The sequence below is a fragment of the Lutra lutra genome, chromosome 8 (genome assembly GCF_902655055.1).
Source record: "Lutra lutra chromosome 8, mLutLut1.2, whole genome shotgun sequence".
NCBI lineage: Eukaryota > Metazoa > Chordata > Mammalia > Carnivora > Mustelidae > Lutra > Lutra lutra.
In genome coordinates, this window is record NC_062285.1 from 62,032,638 (window position 1) to 62,049,742 (window position 17,105).

A 17,105-nucleotide genomic window follows, 5' to 3' on the forward strand; every position below is an offset into this window, starting at 1 on the left:
AAAATATATAGCTTATTAAAATTTGTGGAATGGGGCACCTGGGTGGCTCAGTGGGTTAAAGCCTCTGCCTTCAGCTCAGGTCATGATCCCAGGGTCCTGGGATCAAGCCCCGCATTGGACTCTCTGCTCAGCAGGGAGCCTGCTTCCCCCTCTCTCTCTGCCTGCCTCTCTGCCTACTTGTGATCTCTGTCTGTCAAATAAATAAATAAAGTCTAAAAAAAAAAAATTGTGGAATACCGTGAAAGCAGTGCTTTGAGGGAAATCTATAGCACTGACTGAATGCACATTATTAGAAAAGGAGATCTAAAATCAATAATCAAAATTCCCACCTTAGGAAACTGGAAACAGAAGAGCAAATTAAATCCAAAGGAAGTAGAAGAAATAATTCAAGCAGAAATCAATGAAATTGAAAAGAGGAAATCAATGAAACCAAAAGTTGGTTCTTTGAAAATATCAATAAAATCAAGAAGTCTCTAAGACATGCTATGTAAGGAAAAAGAGTATGTATATAAATTACTAATACTGGAAATGAAAGAAGGAAAGGTACCAAAGATCCCTACACATCCCATGGGTATTAAAGGCAATAAAAAGTTAGTATGAATAACACTATGCCCACAAATTTGAAACTCCAGATGAAACATACCACTTCCCTGAAAGAAACAGGCTTCCAAAAGTTACACAAATTGAAATAGACTATCTATCTGAACAGGACTATATCTATTAAAGAAATTGAATTAAAAAAAAAAAAAATAACGTCCCAAACAGAAAGCACCAGGTTCAGGGATTGTCTGGTAAATTCTACCAAATATTTAAGGTACCTCAAAAAATTAAAAAAAAAAAAAATAGAAATACCATATGATCCAGTAATCCCACTACTGAGTATTTACCAAAAAAGAAATAAAAAAGCTATTTTGAAAAGATATGCGTACTTCTGTTTATCGAAACATTATTTACAATAGCCAAGGTATGGGAGCAACCTGTGCCTAACCACAGATGAATGGATAAAGATGTGGTATATAAACACAACAGAGTATCACTCAACCATGAAACAAAAGAATCAGATCTTCCCATTTGCAACAACATGGATGGATCGATCTAGAGGGTATTATGCTAACTGCAAAGTGTCAGACAGAAAAAGACAAATATATGATTTCACTAATATATGGAATCTAAAAAATGGAGAAAACAAAACTCTAAAGTGTTTAAAGAAACAATACATACAATACATACATACAAAGGAACAATACTTCCACACCCAGTAAAGTTAATAAAGTATTGCAGGAAGAGGAGGAATCTGGGAAGTGACTGGTTTAACCTGTTCAATTTATAGATGAGTAATTTGAGGCCATCCTGAGGCACCCCAAACTGAAATGATTTTCTAGCTAAACAGCAGTAGCAGAATTAGGGAAGACCATCTGAATATTTGACTTTTTTCCGTGGTACATTTCTAAATATGGGAAGACTCCCAGACATAATTCTGTTAACAAGCTTCATTCATGCTTCTAGAAAATTCAGATCATGTTTCTAGAGTAGTCAAATTCATAGACTCCAAGAGTGAAATTGTGTTTACCAGGGGCTGCGGGTGGGGAGATGGAAATGAGGATCAATGGTCAAAAAGTTTCAGTTAAGCAAGATGAATAAGCTTGAGAGATGCAGTGTGCTACACTGTACCTACAGTCAACCATAACATGTGATACATTTAATAATTTGTTATGAGGAAGATCTCATGTTGTGTCCTTGCCACAATAAGGCAAAATTAAATAAAAATTCAGATGTCAGAAAACAGCTGGAGAAAAATAAGATTTTTTTTTTTTTTTTAAAGATTTATTAGAGAGCGAGAGAGAGAGAGACTGGGAGCACATGTGTGTGGGAGGGACAGAGGCAGAGAATCTTCAAGCAGAGTCCCTCCTGAGCATGGAGCCTGATGCAGGCCTCAATCCCACAACCCATGAGATCATGATCTGTCCCCAAACCAAAAGTCAGATGCTTAATCGACTGAGCTACCCAGGTGCCCCTAAGATGGTTGCTTTTAAGACACTTTTATATGAAAAATTATATTCTAGAGATGATTCAAGTTTCTTTCTCTTCATTAAGTGAAGCTTATTACTTGAAGGAGACATTACCCATAAAAACAGCTATTTCCTTTTAATTTATAAGCTTAAAAAAGAAATTTTGTACCCCTGAAATTACAATATTGACATGGCTATGTATATAAAGAGAAATTATAAAGTGAGCACTGTCCAGCAAAACAAAACAAAACAAACCCACAAAAACAGAGTGATGCTGAGGGGTGAGGAGAAAAGTGGTAAAAATCAGCCCGAAATGGAAAGATGAAATAGTTATATGATAAGAAAAGTGTAGTAAAATGTCAATGGTAAAAGCTAGATGACGGTATGTATAGGTGTTCACTGCAAAATTATGTCAAGTTTACCATATGGGTGAAAACTTCTACATTTTTAAAGTCAGAAAAATGTCAGAAAAAAAAATCAAGCAGCATGAGATTACCCAAGAACCGGAGTGCCTTCATTAAAATAACCCTGGGTAAAAGGGACTAAAGAGGAAGCAGCTTGACTTCCAAATTTTGAATGAACATTGTAGGGAAACAATTTATGGGAAAAGACACAGAAACTCAAAGCCAAAATTGAACACATGGGGATTGTACCATTTTTGCCATATGAAAGCAAAAGAAGAAGTAAAACAACTGTTTAAAAAAAAAAGGAGACTGGGACCCTTGGGTGGTGTAGTCAGTCAGGCGCCCACTCCTGGTTTTTTCAGGCCCAGGTCATGACCTCAGGATCATGAGACCGAGCCCAGCGTCCAGTCCCGCACTCAATGTGAAGCCTGCTTCAGAGGCTCTCTCCCCCTCCTTTCGTCCCTCCCACTCATGTCCTCTCTCAAATAATAAATTAATCTTTTTTAAAAAAGGAGATTAAAGACTAAAGAATTGAGCATCTTTCATGTTTTTTTGGTTATTTTGATATTTGCTTTTATGTAGTTTCCATACTGTACATATACTCCCCAAAATGGCTAAAACTAAAAATTCTTAAAATTATAATACCAAGCATTGGCAAGTATGTGGAGCAACTGTGACTCTCATACATCGCTGGAGGGAGTATAAATTCATAAAACCTCTTTGGAATTGTCTGCCATTATGCACTCAAGTTGTAATGAATCACCAATCCTTTGTAAAGTCTCAATAGAACATATACGGATATGGCCAAAAACATGTATATGAAGCTCATAGCACCATTATTCTTAATAGCTCCAAACTGAAAACCACCATTATGCCTACCAAAAGTAGAATGGAAAAAACAAATTTGAGTATATTCTTAGAACAGAATTCTATACTGCAATAATATGAACAATGTATTGCTACATGGAACATAATGAGTCTCACAAACAATGCTGAATAAAAAAGCTAGTACAAAAGAATGTACACCATATGATTCTACTTATATACAGTTGAATCAGGCAAAATTCTGTGGTGTACCATCTGGGTCGTGGTCCCATTGAGGAAAATGGGATAAATTACAGGTGGGGAATCAAAAGGGCTCTGTGGTACTGGTATTCCTCTATTTCTGAACTTGAATGGTTGGTTATGTGGTGGTTTACTCTATGGTAATTCACTGGGATTTACACTTCTGTTTTTTAATATTTTAGGTATGATTTACTTCAAAAATTAATCAAATTTTTAAATGAACTATGAAATTTCTACAATTTTCTTTGGGAAAAGAAAACAAAGGTACATGTACCCACCCCTATGTTTATGACAGCTTTATTTCTAATAGCCAAGATATGGGAGCAACTGCCCATCCACAGATGAATGGATCACAAAGTTGTAGTGTGAGTGTATGTGCATGCCCACACATATTAGAATATTACTCAGCCATCAAAAAGAATGAAATCTTGCCATCTTGAAGAATATGGATGGACCCAGAGGATATAATGCTAAGTAGACCAAAAAAGAGACTCTTCAATACAGAGAACAAACTAGTGGTTGCCAGCAGGGAAGTGGGATAGGTTAGGGATGGGTAAAATAGTTAAGGGGATTAGAAGTACACTTATATTGATGAGCACTGAGTAATGTATAGTAGAGCTGTTCAGTCACTACATTGTACATCTAAAACTAACACTACGTAAATTATACTTAAATACTAAAAAAAATTATAAGGTGGGATCATATTATTTTCCCTCTATAATTAACATTTTGATAAGGAAAAATCTTTCAGTTGGAAAAATTTCACCAATTACAGTAATTTTTCCAAATGATAAAATGTATTCTTTTATTTTCATCTCATATGGATAAAACTAAAAGACTAAATTTAAATCATCAGGATAATTCTAAAGTAACAATTTTTTTTTTTTTAAGATTTTACTTTTTCTTTAGTAATCTCTACACCCAACACGGGGCTCGAACCCACAACCCTGATATCAAGAGTTGCACACTCCACCAATGGGGCCATCCAGGCACCCTGTAACAATTCCATTTTTGATATAAATTAATATCTTTTACTTCTAGAGGTTTTAAAAAATAAGCACTCACCAGATAAACAAAATATGCCTGTTTTGTTGTATAAAATCGTATTCTTTCAATTTCAAACTAGAAGGGTTTTTTTTTGATATGTTTAATAAAGGATAAACATTGTGTCACTTTAATACACTTAATAGATAATGAAATATAATTTGTAAGCATTAGTAAAAACAATTTAAGACACAAATTAGCAGTTTAAATGCAGATTTTTCTCCATTCCCTCTCAAAATAGTGCCAAAATGAGTCAAAGAAGATTTTCAGAAGAAACTAAACCAGAAAGGCAAGGCGTAGGACCAATGAAACAAAGACACAGTGAAGGCTGGGGTTAGGGATCAATCAGACAAAAAACAGGACTGGGTGAAAGTAACATACTTAACACAGTGAGGTCCTCCTGGTCCCCTCTCCCATTCTGTTTCTATAGCAAGGGATTGACCCTCCTCCAAACTGTCTACCTCTAAAGGCAAGAAAATCAGAAATTTCCCTGGAGAAATAATGTCTCTGCAGAGACTGACATTTGAAGGACTTCTAATAAACAAATTTGTTCATTCAGGGTCAAAATGGCCATCACCAGTGGCAAGTGAAGATCATGCCCTCAAAGCTTCTAACTGGCTTGCAGGTATTTCATTCTTAATATAGAAAATGAGTTCCAAATGCTCATTTGAGGAATTTAGAGGAAACAGCAACTATACTTATAGGGAACAGAAGAACAGGGTTTAATAAAATGGCAACAACTGGCACTCAGAAAGATTTCTTAGAAATACAAGGAGAGCCTAAGTAAAAGCTCAATAGATTTGATGATAAAGTCAAAGAAATTTCCAGGAAATATATTAAACAGACAAAATGAAAACCAAGAAAGAAAAGAAAATTAGAGGATCAGTCTATGAGGGTCTAGCATCCAAAAAACAGAAGTTCAAGAAATGGGGAGTAGAAACAATGGTTGACAGAGAATTAAAAAAAAATTTTTTTTTTAAGAAAAATTCCCATTATGGAAGGACTTGAATCTTCTGACTGAAAAAGGATCCACTGAAATAAAATGCCCATTTGAATGATCACAACAAAACACCTACTCCAAGACACATCATCATAAAACTTCAGGATAGCAGAAAGTAAGGTAAGAAAAAAAGATCCTAATAGGGGAGAAATCGATCACAAATACAGGAAAGGGAACCAGGATGTTATAGACTTCTTAAGAGCAAAGCTGCATGCTGGAAGACCTTAAGAGCAATGCCCTCACAGACTTCAAGCAAACAAAAGACTTTTTGGTCTAGAATTTTAAATCTAGCCAAACTATCAGGAGTAAAAATAAAGACATTTTTAGATATGTGGGGTTTTAAAATTACTAGAGGATATGCTTTAGTATGAGGAGGAAAAAAAGTCAAGTAAAGGAAATATTCAGATTCAAGGAAAAGGGATTCAATACTGAAGGAATTCCCAAGGTTGATATACTGAAAATGGAATTATTCTCTTATTTTTCAGACTGTTCATTATCATGTACAGAAAAGTACCATTTAATTTTTAAATAGTACCCAAGTATTATTTTGATAAAAGGTATATAAATCAAAAGGATAAATATATTGTAATTCTTCAGAGCTCAAGACTTAATCAGAATGGAGATAAACTGGATTTAACCATTTTACATTATTCAAAGAATCAGATTCTGAATTCCAAATTTTAAATATGCTGACATTTCATATTGTTCAGTACACTATACTACAAAAATGAAGGTAAATTTCCACATATCTTCTGATCAACGTGCAATTTTCTTATTGCTAACAGAGTTGGCTTCAGTCTTAAAAAAAAAAATCATACCCTATTACTTATTCTACTCTCAGATGAGAAATCTCAACAGGGAATTACCTTTTGCAGCTATCTAATTTCCTACACTCTCTTCTTCACACATATGTTTTGCCAGATTCTGTCAGTATTCTTGCTAAGCCAAACTCCACATCACTGGAGATGTCTGAATGAAGTTCTACAGTTCAACCTTCACTGGGAGGATGAATGGTAAGAATTTAATGGAATGTTTTCATTCTTTTGATTCTGCTATTCTAAGATCATAATAACTGAAGATGCCAGAAGACACTTGGAAGGTTTAAATATAAAATAACAAAATCAATAACAAAAAAAAAACAGTAAAACAAAAACTTCTGGCTCAAAATTTTATCTAGCCCAAGTGGCTCTGCTACAGTTTGAATGTGAGAAAAAAGTGCTAAGAAAAAGTTATAAAATTACTTTTAGAATTCCAATTATTTACACAAATTCCAGATCAGAACTCTAGAAAAGAGTGAATTCGTGACACTTCCTTCCTTCCGCCTGTCTATCAATCAAATACTCAGTGAATTCCTATACATTCCAAACAATATGCAAGACACTGAGGACACAAAAGTGAAAATCAACATTCAATCCCTGCTTTCAAAGATCTCACCACCTAGGATGGCGATACGGAATATGTGAGGTGATAGAGAGTACCTCTGGCGCCCTAGGTCAGAGGCAGGCTAGTGAGGAAGACATCAGGTAAGGAAGAGGTAACCCCAGAGTTGAATCTTAAGGATGAAGAGAAAGTAGAGATTAACTAGTACATATTAAGTAGTGTGCTAGGTGTTCAGGCTACAAAGATTACACAGAGAAAGTCTACAAATAGGTTAGCAGGAGAAAAAACCCATATAAAAACTACTTCAAAGATTATTTACTTATTCAACAGAGCAAGAGAGCAAGTGAGCGAGCCTGTGCATGAGTAAGAGGAGGGGCAGATGGAGAGAATCCCAAGCAGACTCACGGGTGAGTGCAGAGCCTGACATGGGGCTTGATCCCACAACCCATGAGATCATGACCTGAGCCAAAACCAAGATTTGGACACCTAACTGACTGAGCCATCCAGGTACCCCTAAAACCATCTACAAAACATAAAATTAATGTTATATCTCTTCAACAAGTGATGTTGGGAACACTGGACAGCCACATGCAGAAGAATGAAGCTGCACCACCTTCTTACACCACACACCAAAATAAACTCAAAGTGGATGAAAGACCTAACTATAAGACAGGAAACCATCAAAACCCCATGGGAGAAAACAGGCAGCAAACTCTATGACTGTGGCTGGAGCAACTTCTTACTAGACACATCTCCAGAGGCCGGGAAACAAAGCAAAAATGAAATACTGGTGGGACCTTATCAAGATAAAAAGCTTCTGCACAGTGAAGGAAACAATCAACAAAACTAAAAGGCAACCAACAGCATGGAAGAAGGTATTTGCAAATGACATACTGGATAAAGGTCTAGTGTCCAGAATCTTTAAAGAACTCATCAAAATCAACTCTCCAAAAATCAATAATCCAGTTAAGAAATGGGCAGAGGGCATAAATAGACACTTCTCCAAAGAAGACATACACATGGCGAACAGACACATGAAAAAATGCTAACATCACTGGGCATCAGAGAAATACAAATGAAAACCACAATGAGACACTACCTCACACATGTCTGAATGGTTAAAATTAAGAACTCAGAAAACAACAGATGGTGAGGATGCGGAGAAAGGGGAACACTTTTGCACTTTTCGTGGGAATGCAGACTGTGCAGCCACTATGGAAAACAGTGTGGAAGTTCTTCAAAAAGTTAAAAATAGAGCTACTCTATGACCCAGCAATTGCACTATTAGGCATTTATCTAAGGGATACAAAATGCTGATTCGAAGGGGCACGTGCAGCACTACCAACAATAGCCAAATAATGGAAGAAGCCCAAATGTCCACCGACTGATGAATGGATAAAGAAGATGTGGTCACAATGGAATATTAACTCAGAAATCTTGCCATTTGCAATGACGTGGATGGAGCTGGAGCGTATCACGCTAAGCGAGGTAAGTCAGAGAAACAAATACTGTAGGATTTCACTCATAAGTGGAATTTCAGAAATAAAACAGATGAACATAGTGGAAAGGAAGGAAAAATAAGATAAAAACAGAGAGGGAGGCAAACCATAAGAGACTCCTAACTGTAGAGAACAAACAGGATTGCTGGAAGGGAGGTAAGGGATGGGCTAAATGGGGGATGGGTATTAAGGAGGGTACTTGTTAGGATGAGCATTGGGTGTTAGATGTAAGTGATGAATCACTAAATTCTACTCCTGAAACTGATACTACATGATATGTTAACTAACTTGGATTTAAATTTAGAAAAACAATAAAATATTGAGAATGTCCAAAAAAAAGTTACCAGACAGGTCACAAAAATAGAGAAGAATGAACTCGATGGGGAAGGGAACACAGCACAGGAGGCAGCACACAAAAGCTTCTATCTGAGCTGAATCACAAAGGGTTTCCAGTTATTCACCAGGCCAGCACCACAGGGAGAACAGCATTCTAGGCAAGGAGAATAGTATGAATGTTGGAACCAAAGGTACAAAAGTGTGACCTGAGTCTTTTTTTTTTTTTTTAATATTTTACTTATTTTTTTGACAGAGAGAGGGAGAGAGATCACAAGTAGGCAGAGAGAGAGAAAGGGAAGCAGGCTCCCCTGCTGAGCAGAGAGCCCGATGTGGGACTCGATCCCAGGACCCTGAGATCATGACCTGAGCCGAAGGCAGAGGCTTAACCTACTGAGCCACCCAGGCGCCCTGAAAGAGTCTAACGATTAGGAATCTGTATGTGGCTAAAACTGAAATGTAAGCTATGAAGCACAAGGAGGGTGGAGAGGAAAGCACAGTGAGAAAGGCAGTAAGAAAGCATGTTATGAATGAAGAAGGAAGAAGCTGGTGTTCTTGTATGGTGACGAAATCTTCATATTTCTTTCTTTCTGAAAAACTTGCTCATCTTTCTATTCGGATGTTAAGAATTTTTCTTATTCACCCATGAGAACACAGGATACACTAAATATAGTAAATTTTGCATTGCAAATACTGTTGTTTAAACTTTAGTTTTAAGTTTTATTCATCTTTAATTTACATAATTTTGATATACTCAAATTCGTTGCTTTTTTTTTTCCCCTTTCCTTTTGCAATTGGTACCACTGTTTTCATGGTGGGAGAATTCAGCTGGAAAGTTACTGCAAGAAACATAAAAGAACTAAGAAGGCAAGGTTACCAGTGGGGGTGAGGGAGGAGAAATAATTTAGATGCAGGATACATCTGGGAGATGGGACTACTAACGTGTCTGAGGAGAAAAATGCAGAGAGAAAGCCACTAGCCAGAAGGCAATGTCTCAGAAGATAATTTCTTTTTCCTTTTTTTTTTTTAAGATTTTTATTTTTATTTATTTATTTGACAGACACACAGAGAAAGGGGGAACACAGCAGGGGAAGTGGGAGAGGCAGGCTTCCAGATGGGCAGGGAGCCCGATTCGGGCCCGATGCCAGGACCCTGGGACCATGACCTGAGCCGAAGGCAGATGCTTAACAACTGAGCCACTGAGGTGCCCCAAGACAAGTTTTGGGAGCAAATATCATTCTCCATAGACAGGATCTCTGAGGGCTATTCTCTTGCAAACAGAATCAAGCCCTAGGCCAACAGTGTGGGCTCCCAGGACAGTCAGGGAGGCTCAGGAGAGCTTCAGACAGGCTTCCTGCACCCCCTCTCCAAATGGCTCTCCACCTCTTCTGCATCTTTCTAGCCAGCCCACTCTCAGAAGATAATTTCTTGACAAAAGCGCCCAAGGTGAGTCAGCTGAAGATGTAGAAGGAATACTAGAAAATTAGAGACAATCTCCAAGGGAGATAAAGTCCAACAGAACTTTCCACATTTGCTCTCTCAAGGATTAGAGTTACTGTTTCTACTTTCTACAGATCTATAAAATCCCGAGTTTTTCTTGCTTAAGTCCATTAAAAAGCATGTTTGTTTTTTTTTGGAGCCGAACATGGGGTTTGAGCTCCCGACTCTGAGATCAAGACCTGAGCTGAGATCAAGAATCGGACACTTAACCAACTGAGCCACCCAGGAGCCCCAGAAAATCAGTTTTAAACTTCAGAGCATTAGAGTGAATCTTAGCAGTATCTGTGACTCTGATGGCTTCAGGAAAATGCCAATCACCAAATTAAATTCCATCCTAACGCCACACAATTCAAATGACACATGTTCATTTCCCAATTTATTCCTCCTCCCCCTCCCCCATAAACTTGTAAGGTTTCTCTTTAGTAAATCTACTTTTTGCTCTAAATGCCATGGTCAGCAAGAAAATTAACCTAATAAAACAAATTAAAAGATCACCTTTCGGCTGTTTGAACTTTGACTTTTTTGGCTTTTAAGAGATCACGATGGCCTGACTTTGGCATAAGCTTTTGGACATATTCACAAAATTGTTGAGAAAAACAGTAAATAAAAACACAGATATCTAATCTTATTAACTTGCATGTAAAAGTAAAATAATCTAAATTCACTCGGGCTACGGAAAACAGATTACTCACCTGCGACCACATTCTGAATATTTACCAATATTTTTTAATATTAAGGCAGCTGTTAGTCGGATGTGTTTAGTTATTGGTCCCTCTTTTTCATCCTTAAAAAGAAAGGAAAAGAAAAGAATAAAGATCTAAATCATACAGTGCTCACACCTTTATAGGTAAAGCTTTCAAGGCTTGCTTACTGTAAAATCTCGAAAGACAAGGTTTCTTGATCCTCTCCTAAGAGCCATCAGGGCAGCACTGGGATGATTCACAATGGCCTTCTGTGCTCTAGGAGTTGAGCTTGTGCCCCCTACAGCAGGCTGCCTAAGTTGAGGAGAGAGAGAGAGAGAGACTGTTAACACAATGTTACAGACAGACTAACAAGGATGACAAACCTGCCAGCCCCTAGGGTGGTTACTTTGAAACTGGATACAGGATAAATCAAAGCTCCCATGACTCAGCATTAATGTTTACTTTGTGTCAGGCTAGGCAAGGGTATCTTAGTATCAAGGTGAAGCTGCTAGTCTTTTATTTCCAATCTAACAATTTTAAAGCAAACAATAGCTGTTCTGGTGCAGTTCACCTTTAAAGTTACTGTGCCAGTAAACATGCAATCAAAATCAATACAACAGGGTATCAAAGCTGTGGAGTTCACATACCTGAATGTAATGTGAAGATTTTAACAAAGAAGAAAATAGTCTACAATTTGAGTTGCAAGTTATTTTTGCTAAACAGAATCTGAGAGTAAAATAGTATTACCAAAGAATGTGTTGATACAGGGATAGGTTATCCAGAAAAAGATAACCTAACACGACAGTAACAAGAAATTATGTTAACCACTGTATTTCAAACTATTACTTTGTTACATCATTGTATTTGTCATCATTATTTGATAATACCAATCAATCCTTTCAGTGTATTTCTACTGTCCTTTATGAAAGATACAGAATGGAGGGAATGCAGAGACAGATTTTATATAAAAGATTCAAACTATGCCAGATTTCCTTGGTCAAGGAGAAAAAAAATCAATATCCGTTGCATTCTCGTGAGGCAATGGCAGGAAGAGCAGTGAGTCACATGTGAGGAAATGTAGTCTGGCACGCCGACTACCCGAGTGACTTTGGAAATTCCCACTTGCCCCTCTGTGCTTCAGGTTTTGGAATGTGGGGTGATTTCTGGCACTTTTAAATATAAGTAAACTAATTCTGAATGTAAAGCAATCTTAAAATTGTAAACCAGTTTACATCCATATCTAGATATACATCTACAGATAATATCTATATATAGATATGACTGTTATTGGAAGTCAGGTATAAGTGACAAAGATTTTTAACTGATTGCAACTGACATCCCAAATATCTTTTCCTTCAAATTTAAGCAAAACCAAATATATTCCAACATATTCTTATACACTACATAATACATACAAATTAAGTACAGTGGAAATTATAGAAAAATATACTTGGCAGAAAAATGACTTTCCCCTGCCTTTAGGATACAATCCAAACTCATGACTATGGCTAATGAGACGCTCAGCTAACTACTCCTCACTCTTTGAGTCGCAGTTTGGATGCATTTTCTATCAGACAGCCTTCCGTGGTCTCCTAGGTTGGTTTACATGGGCTCTTACAGTGTCCTGAGCATCTCCTCGTTTTAGTAATGATTACACTAGATAGTAAGAATTACTTATATCTCTCATTTGATCTCTAGACACTGAATGGCAAAATGTACATTGGTCACATAGACCTCATACCACACTTTAGTGCCTAGCACACAGTGGATGCTCACTGAATAATAATGGAATGAATGAAGTGTGTGAACAGCTTGTGTTCCCATACTTCTAGTTCTTCTTCCAGAATTTCAGTTCTGTGAAGATCTGAAGATTAGATCCTGTCCTTAGAATTCTGTATCTCTGGCACAATGCCAAGTACACAGCAATATCTCAATAAATGGGGACAAATTAATATATCTTCACATTTTGAGAGTTAAACATATTATTTATATTACAGACTCTACAACTAAAGGTCTCAGTTAGACAGAGTAGGAGATAAATACTGGGTAAATCCAATAAGGCTTTTACAGGAATCTACACCCAGATAGAACTTGAACTACATGCCTTATAAGTATGGGGCTCATGAAATAACAGGTAAATGAACAACCATATAGTAAATGTGATATGTATATAATCCTCACACGAAACCCTGGCCTGTCCTCAGAGGACTGCTTGTAGGAAGAAATCTCTTTGCCATTATCAAATACATATTCAATTACTCTCTCAAAGGACAAAGAACTATATATACATTTCCACTTTACAAAGCATTTCTGAAATATCATCTGTCATCACTTCTAATGACTTATATACAGATCAGAATCAAAATATAGCTACAAAGTCCTAACAGACTATGTGTTCTAGCCAGAATGAAAAGTGCTCAGAGAATTTAGGCAGTTAGAATAGGGTCTCATAGCTGGTTAACAGTAGAGCTCAACTAGAACCTAGGTCTCTGGTCACCCAATATGCTAAGCTGTCTTTCACTGGTACTATGTTTTGCCTAGTTTCTTGACTTTTCTTTTTGTATGTGCAATGGGAAGTAAACTCATGGTTCTTACTTGGTAGAAGATTTTTGACTTCCCACTTGTCCTGGTTCATCTTGTTTTAATCCTGCAAGCAGGGCATCTTTTGAACAGTGCTTATCCTTTTTGAGAAAGAGGAAGTAAAAGAATATGCATCAAGATCTTTAATGCAACCAGGTGAGTTACTGATCAAATAGTATGAAGAAAGTGTACCTGTAAGTGGGTAATAAAAGAAAACCTCTGTCGCTGAAAAGGTTCACAACCTTCCCAAAGACATTGCCCTGGATATACATCTTTGCCTCCATGTTCAGTCGCTGCATGGTAGAAAACCTGTGAGGGTGTCTGAAACCACCTAAAAAGAACAAAAGTAGTAGAAATTTTCTGGCATTTGCATATATTATTTAAATCAGAAGACTTGCTCTCCTAATACAAAAGCCCCAGATCAGTATACAGAAGTACTAGGCATAATAGTGTAGGCAAAGCTCACATTCATTTCATTTCAAGGAATATTTTGAAATTATTTTGAAAACTTCTCTTTATATTTCAGAATCAAATTATTCAACTATACTGAAGACTTTTGGTAATTTAAGTCTATTATGTTTCATTCTCATTCCCTACCTTCAATGAAAGTGAGCTAAGAATCTCTTGAAAGTAAATCATGTGTCATTTTAAAACACAAGAGAAAACTATTTTACAAGCAAATACCATATTCTCTTATACTTTTAGAAGCTGCTTAAGCATTTACTAGACCTCATGTTACATATAAAAACTCTAGAATATTAGATCCAACACTCTAAATGCTATAAATTCTAGTAAGTCTGGCATTTTAGCTGAATTCACATTTTGTTTGTCCATGTTTAAGAATCCACAGCCCTCATTTCTCTAACATCATACCCTACTCATACCTGGGGGCTTAACAATGTACAAATGTCTGAGCAGGTACATGGCAAGGATACAACCTAAAGAAAGTCAGATACTATTTTCCCTTATTAATTAGAATATATGGCAATGAAAGAGAATACTGGAATCCAGACAGTAAAAGGCTTCAATTACTAAACAGCAACTCAAATATTTGCATAATCAGTATCTTTAAAGTTTATGGCAGAGCTCTTTTAGGACTTGATTTTTTTTATGGATATCATAAAAGTATGTCTGTATTTAAACCAGTTCTTGGTGTGCAGTATATGTGATAGAAATTTTAAAATAAATTTTAATCAAGAGTAATTGAATATTGAATTATAAAAGACAATGTCAAGAATCATTATACCATTCAAATATATATATATATTTTTTAGATTTTATTTATTTGTCAGAGAGAGAGAGGGAGAGAGAGCAAGCACAGGCAGACAGAATGGCAGGCAGAGGCAGAGGGAGAAGCAGGCTCCCCGACGAGCAAGGAGCCCGATGTGGGACTCGATTCCAGGATGCTGGGATCATGACCTGAGCCAAAGGCAGCTGCTCAACCAACTGAGCCACCCAGGCGTCCCCATTCAAATATATTCTTATACAAATACATACCAAAAGTTTATTGTGAAGCTGTCATGGCTTGGAAAAATTAATAATGTTAAAATGACCAAACTACCCAAAGCAATCTACAGATTCAATACAATCCCTATCCAAATTCGAATGGCATTTTTTCAGAAAAAGAACAATCTTAAAGTTTATATGGAAATGCAAAAGATTCAGAATAGCCAAAGAATCTTAAGAACAATAAACCTGGAAGCATCATGCTGCCTGATTTCAAATTATATTACAAAGCCATAGTAATTAAAACAGTATGGTATTGGCATAAAGAGACACACAGATCAGTGGAACAGTACAGAGCCCAGAAATAAATCCACACATATATGATTGATTAATTTATAAGAGAGGAGCCAGAAATATATGTTGGGGAAAGGGGAAAGGAAGTCTCTTCAATAAATGGTTTTGGGAAAACTCAACGGACACATGCAAAAGAATGAACTGAACAACTATCTTACACCATACACAAAAATTAACTCAAAATGGATAAAAGACTTGAGTGTATAACCTGAAACTATAAAACTCTCAAGAGAAAACACAGGTGGTAAGCTCTTTGCTATTAGTCTTGGCGATGATTTTTTTGGATTTGATTTGAAAGTAAAGGCAACAGGGGCGCCTGGGTGGCTCAGTGGATTAAGCTGCTGCCTTCGGTTCAGGTCATGATCTCAGGGTCCTGGGATCGAGTCCCACATCGGGCTCTCTGCTCAGCAGGGAGCCTGCTTCCCTCTCTCTCTCTCTCTCTCTCTGCCTGCCTCTCCGTCTACTTGTGATCTCTCTCTGTCAAATAAATAAAATAAAATCTTTAAAAAAAAAAAGAAAGTAAAGGCAACAAAAGCAAAAATAAACAAGTGGGACTATATCAAACTAAAAGCTTCTGCACAACAAGGGAAACCATCAACAAAAGGAAAAGGCAACCTACTGAATGGGGGAAAGTATTGAAAAATCATGTATCTAATATGGGATTAATATCCAAAATACATAAAGAACTCATACAACTCAATAGCAAAAAATAAGCAACTCAATTAAAAAATAGCAGAGAATCTGAATAGATATTTTTTTCCAAAAAAGACATACAGATAGCCAACAGATACATGAAAAGATGCTCAATGCCACTCATCATCAGGGGAATGGAAAGCCAAACAATAAGATATCATCTCACACCTGCCAGAATGGCTAGTATTGAAGAAAAAAAAAAAAGAAAAAAAAGAAAAGAAAGTGACAAGTGTTGGTGAAGATGCAGAGAAAAGGGAACATCTGTGCACTGTTGTTTGGAATGCAAACTGGTACAGCCACTGTGGAGAAGAGTATGGAGGTTCCTCAAGAAATTAAAACTAGAACTATCATATGATCCAATGAATCTACTTCTGGGTATTTATCTGAAGAAAATGAAAACACTAATTATAAAAGATATATACATCCCTATATTAACTGCGGCATTATTTACAAAAGCTAAGACATGGAAGCAACCTCAGTGTCCACTGATAGATGAATGGATAAAAAAGTTGTGGTATACATATATATAATGGATTACTCAGCTATAAAAAAGAATAAAATCTTGCCATTTGCAACATCATGGATGGACGTAGAGGGTATTATGCCAAGTGAAATAAGTCAGAGAAAGACAAATACCATATAATCTCACTTATATGTAGAATCTAAAAAAAAACAAACAACAAGCTCATAGATAAAGAGACTGGTGGTTATCAGGTGGGGGATGGCGAGTGGACAAAGGGGTAAAGGGAAAAGATACAAACTTTTAGTTATAAAGTAAGTCATGGGGATGTAAAAAAAAAAATAAGAGCTTACTGTGTAATTAAAATTATATTTTTAGTTTTGGAATCTCTTTTAATTTTCACTACAAACAATGCTTTTCATTAATATGAAATAAATATGGCTGGAGCTCTAATAATTGTCACAAGGAGGCACTTCTTATTTTGCTTTTAGTATCTTATCTAAATACTATAAATTATTAATTAAAAGGTAAAGCTGTTTGTACACACACCAAAACCCAAATGTACTACTACTAGTACTGGTCAAAATGATACCTGACTCTAAAATATTTCACAGTACATTAAATGAATCAAATTTATTTATAACACACAAAATTG

At 36.4% G+C, this 17,105-nt stretch overlaps 1 protein-coding gene across 1 annotated transcript in view; it reads right to left on the reverse strand.

The window, feature by feature from the left end:
• Nucleotides 1-17,105, reverse strand: part of ARID2 (AT-rich interaction domain 2) — a 166,670-nt gene that overhangs the window by 2,086 nt on the left and 147,479 nt on the right. The window contains exons 17-20 of the mRNA XM_047739727.1: nt 13,690-13,828; nt 13,513-13,598; nt 11,106-11,229; nt 10,927-11,018 (exon numbers count right to left, since the gene is read on the reverse strand). Of these exons, the coding sequence (XP_047595683.1) occupies nt 10,927-11,018; nt 11,106-11,229; nt 13,513-13,598; nt 13,690-13,828 (441 nt within the window). The remainder of the gene's footprint in view (nt 1-10,926; nt 11,019-11,105; nt 11,230-13,512; nt 13,599-13,689; nt 13,829-17,105) is intronic.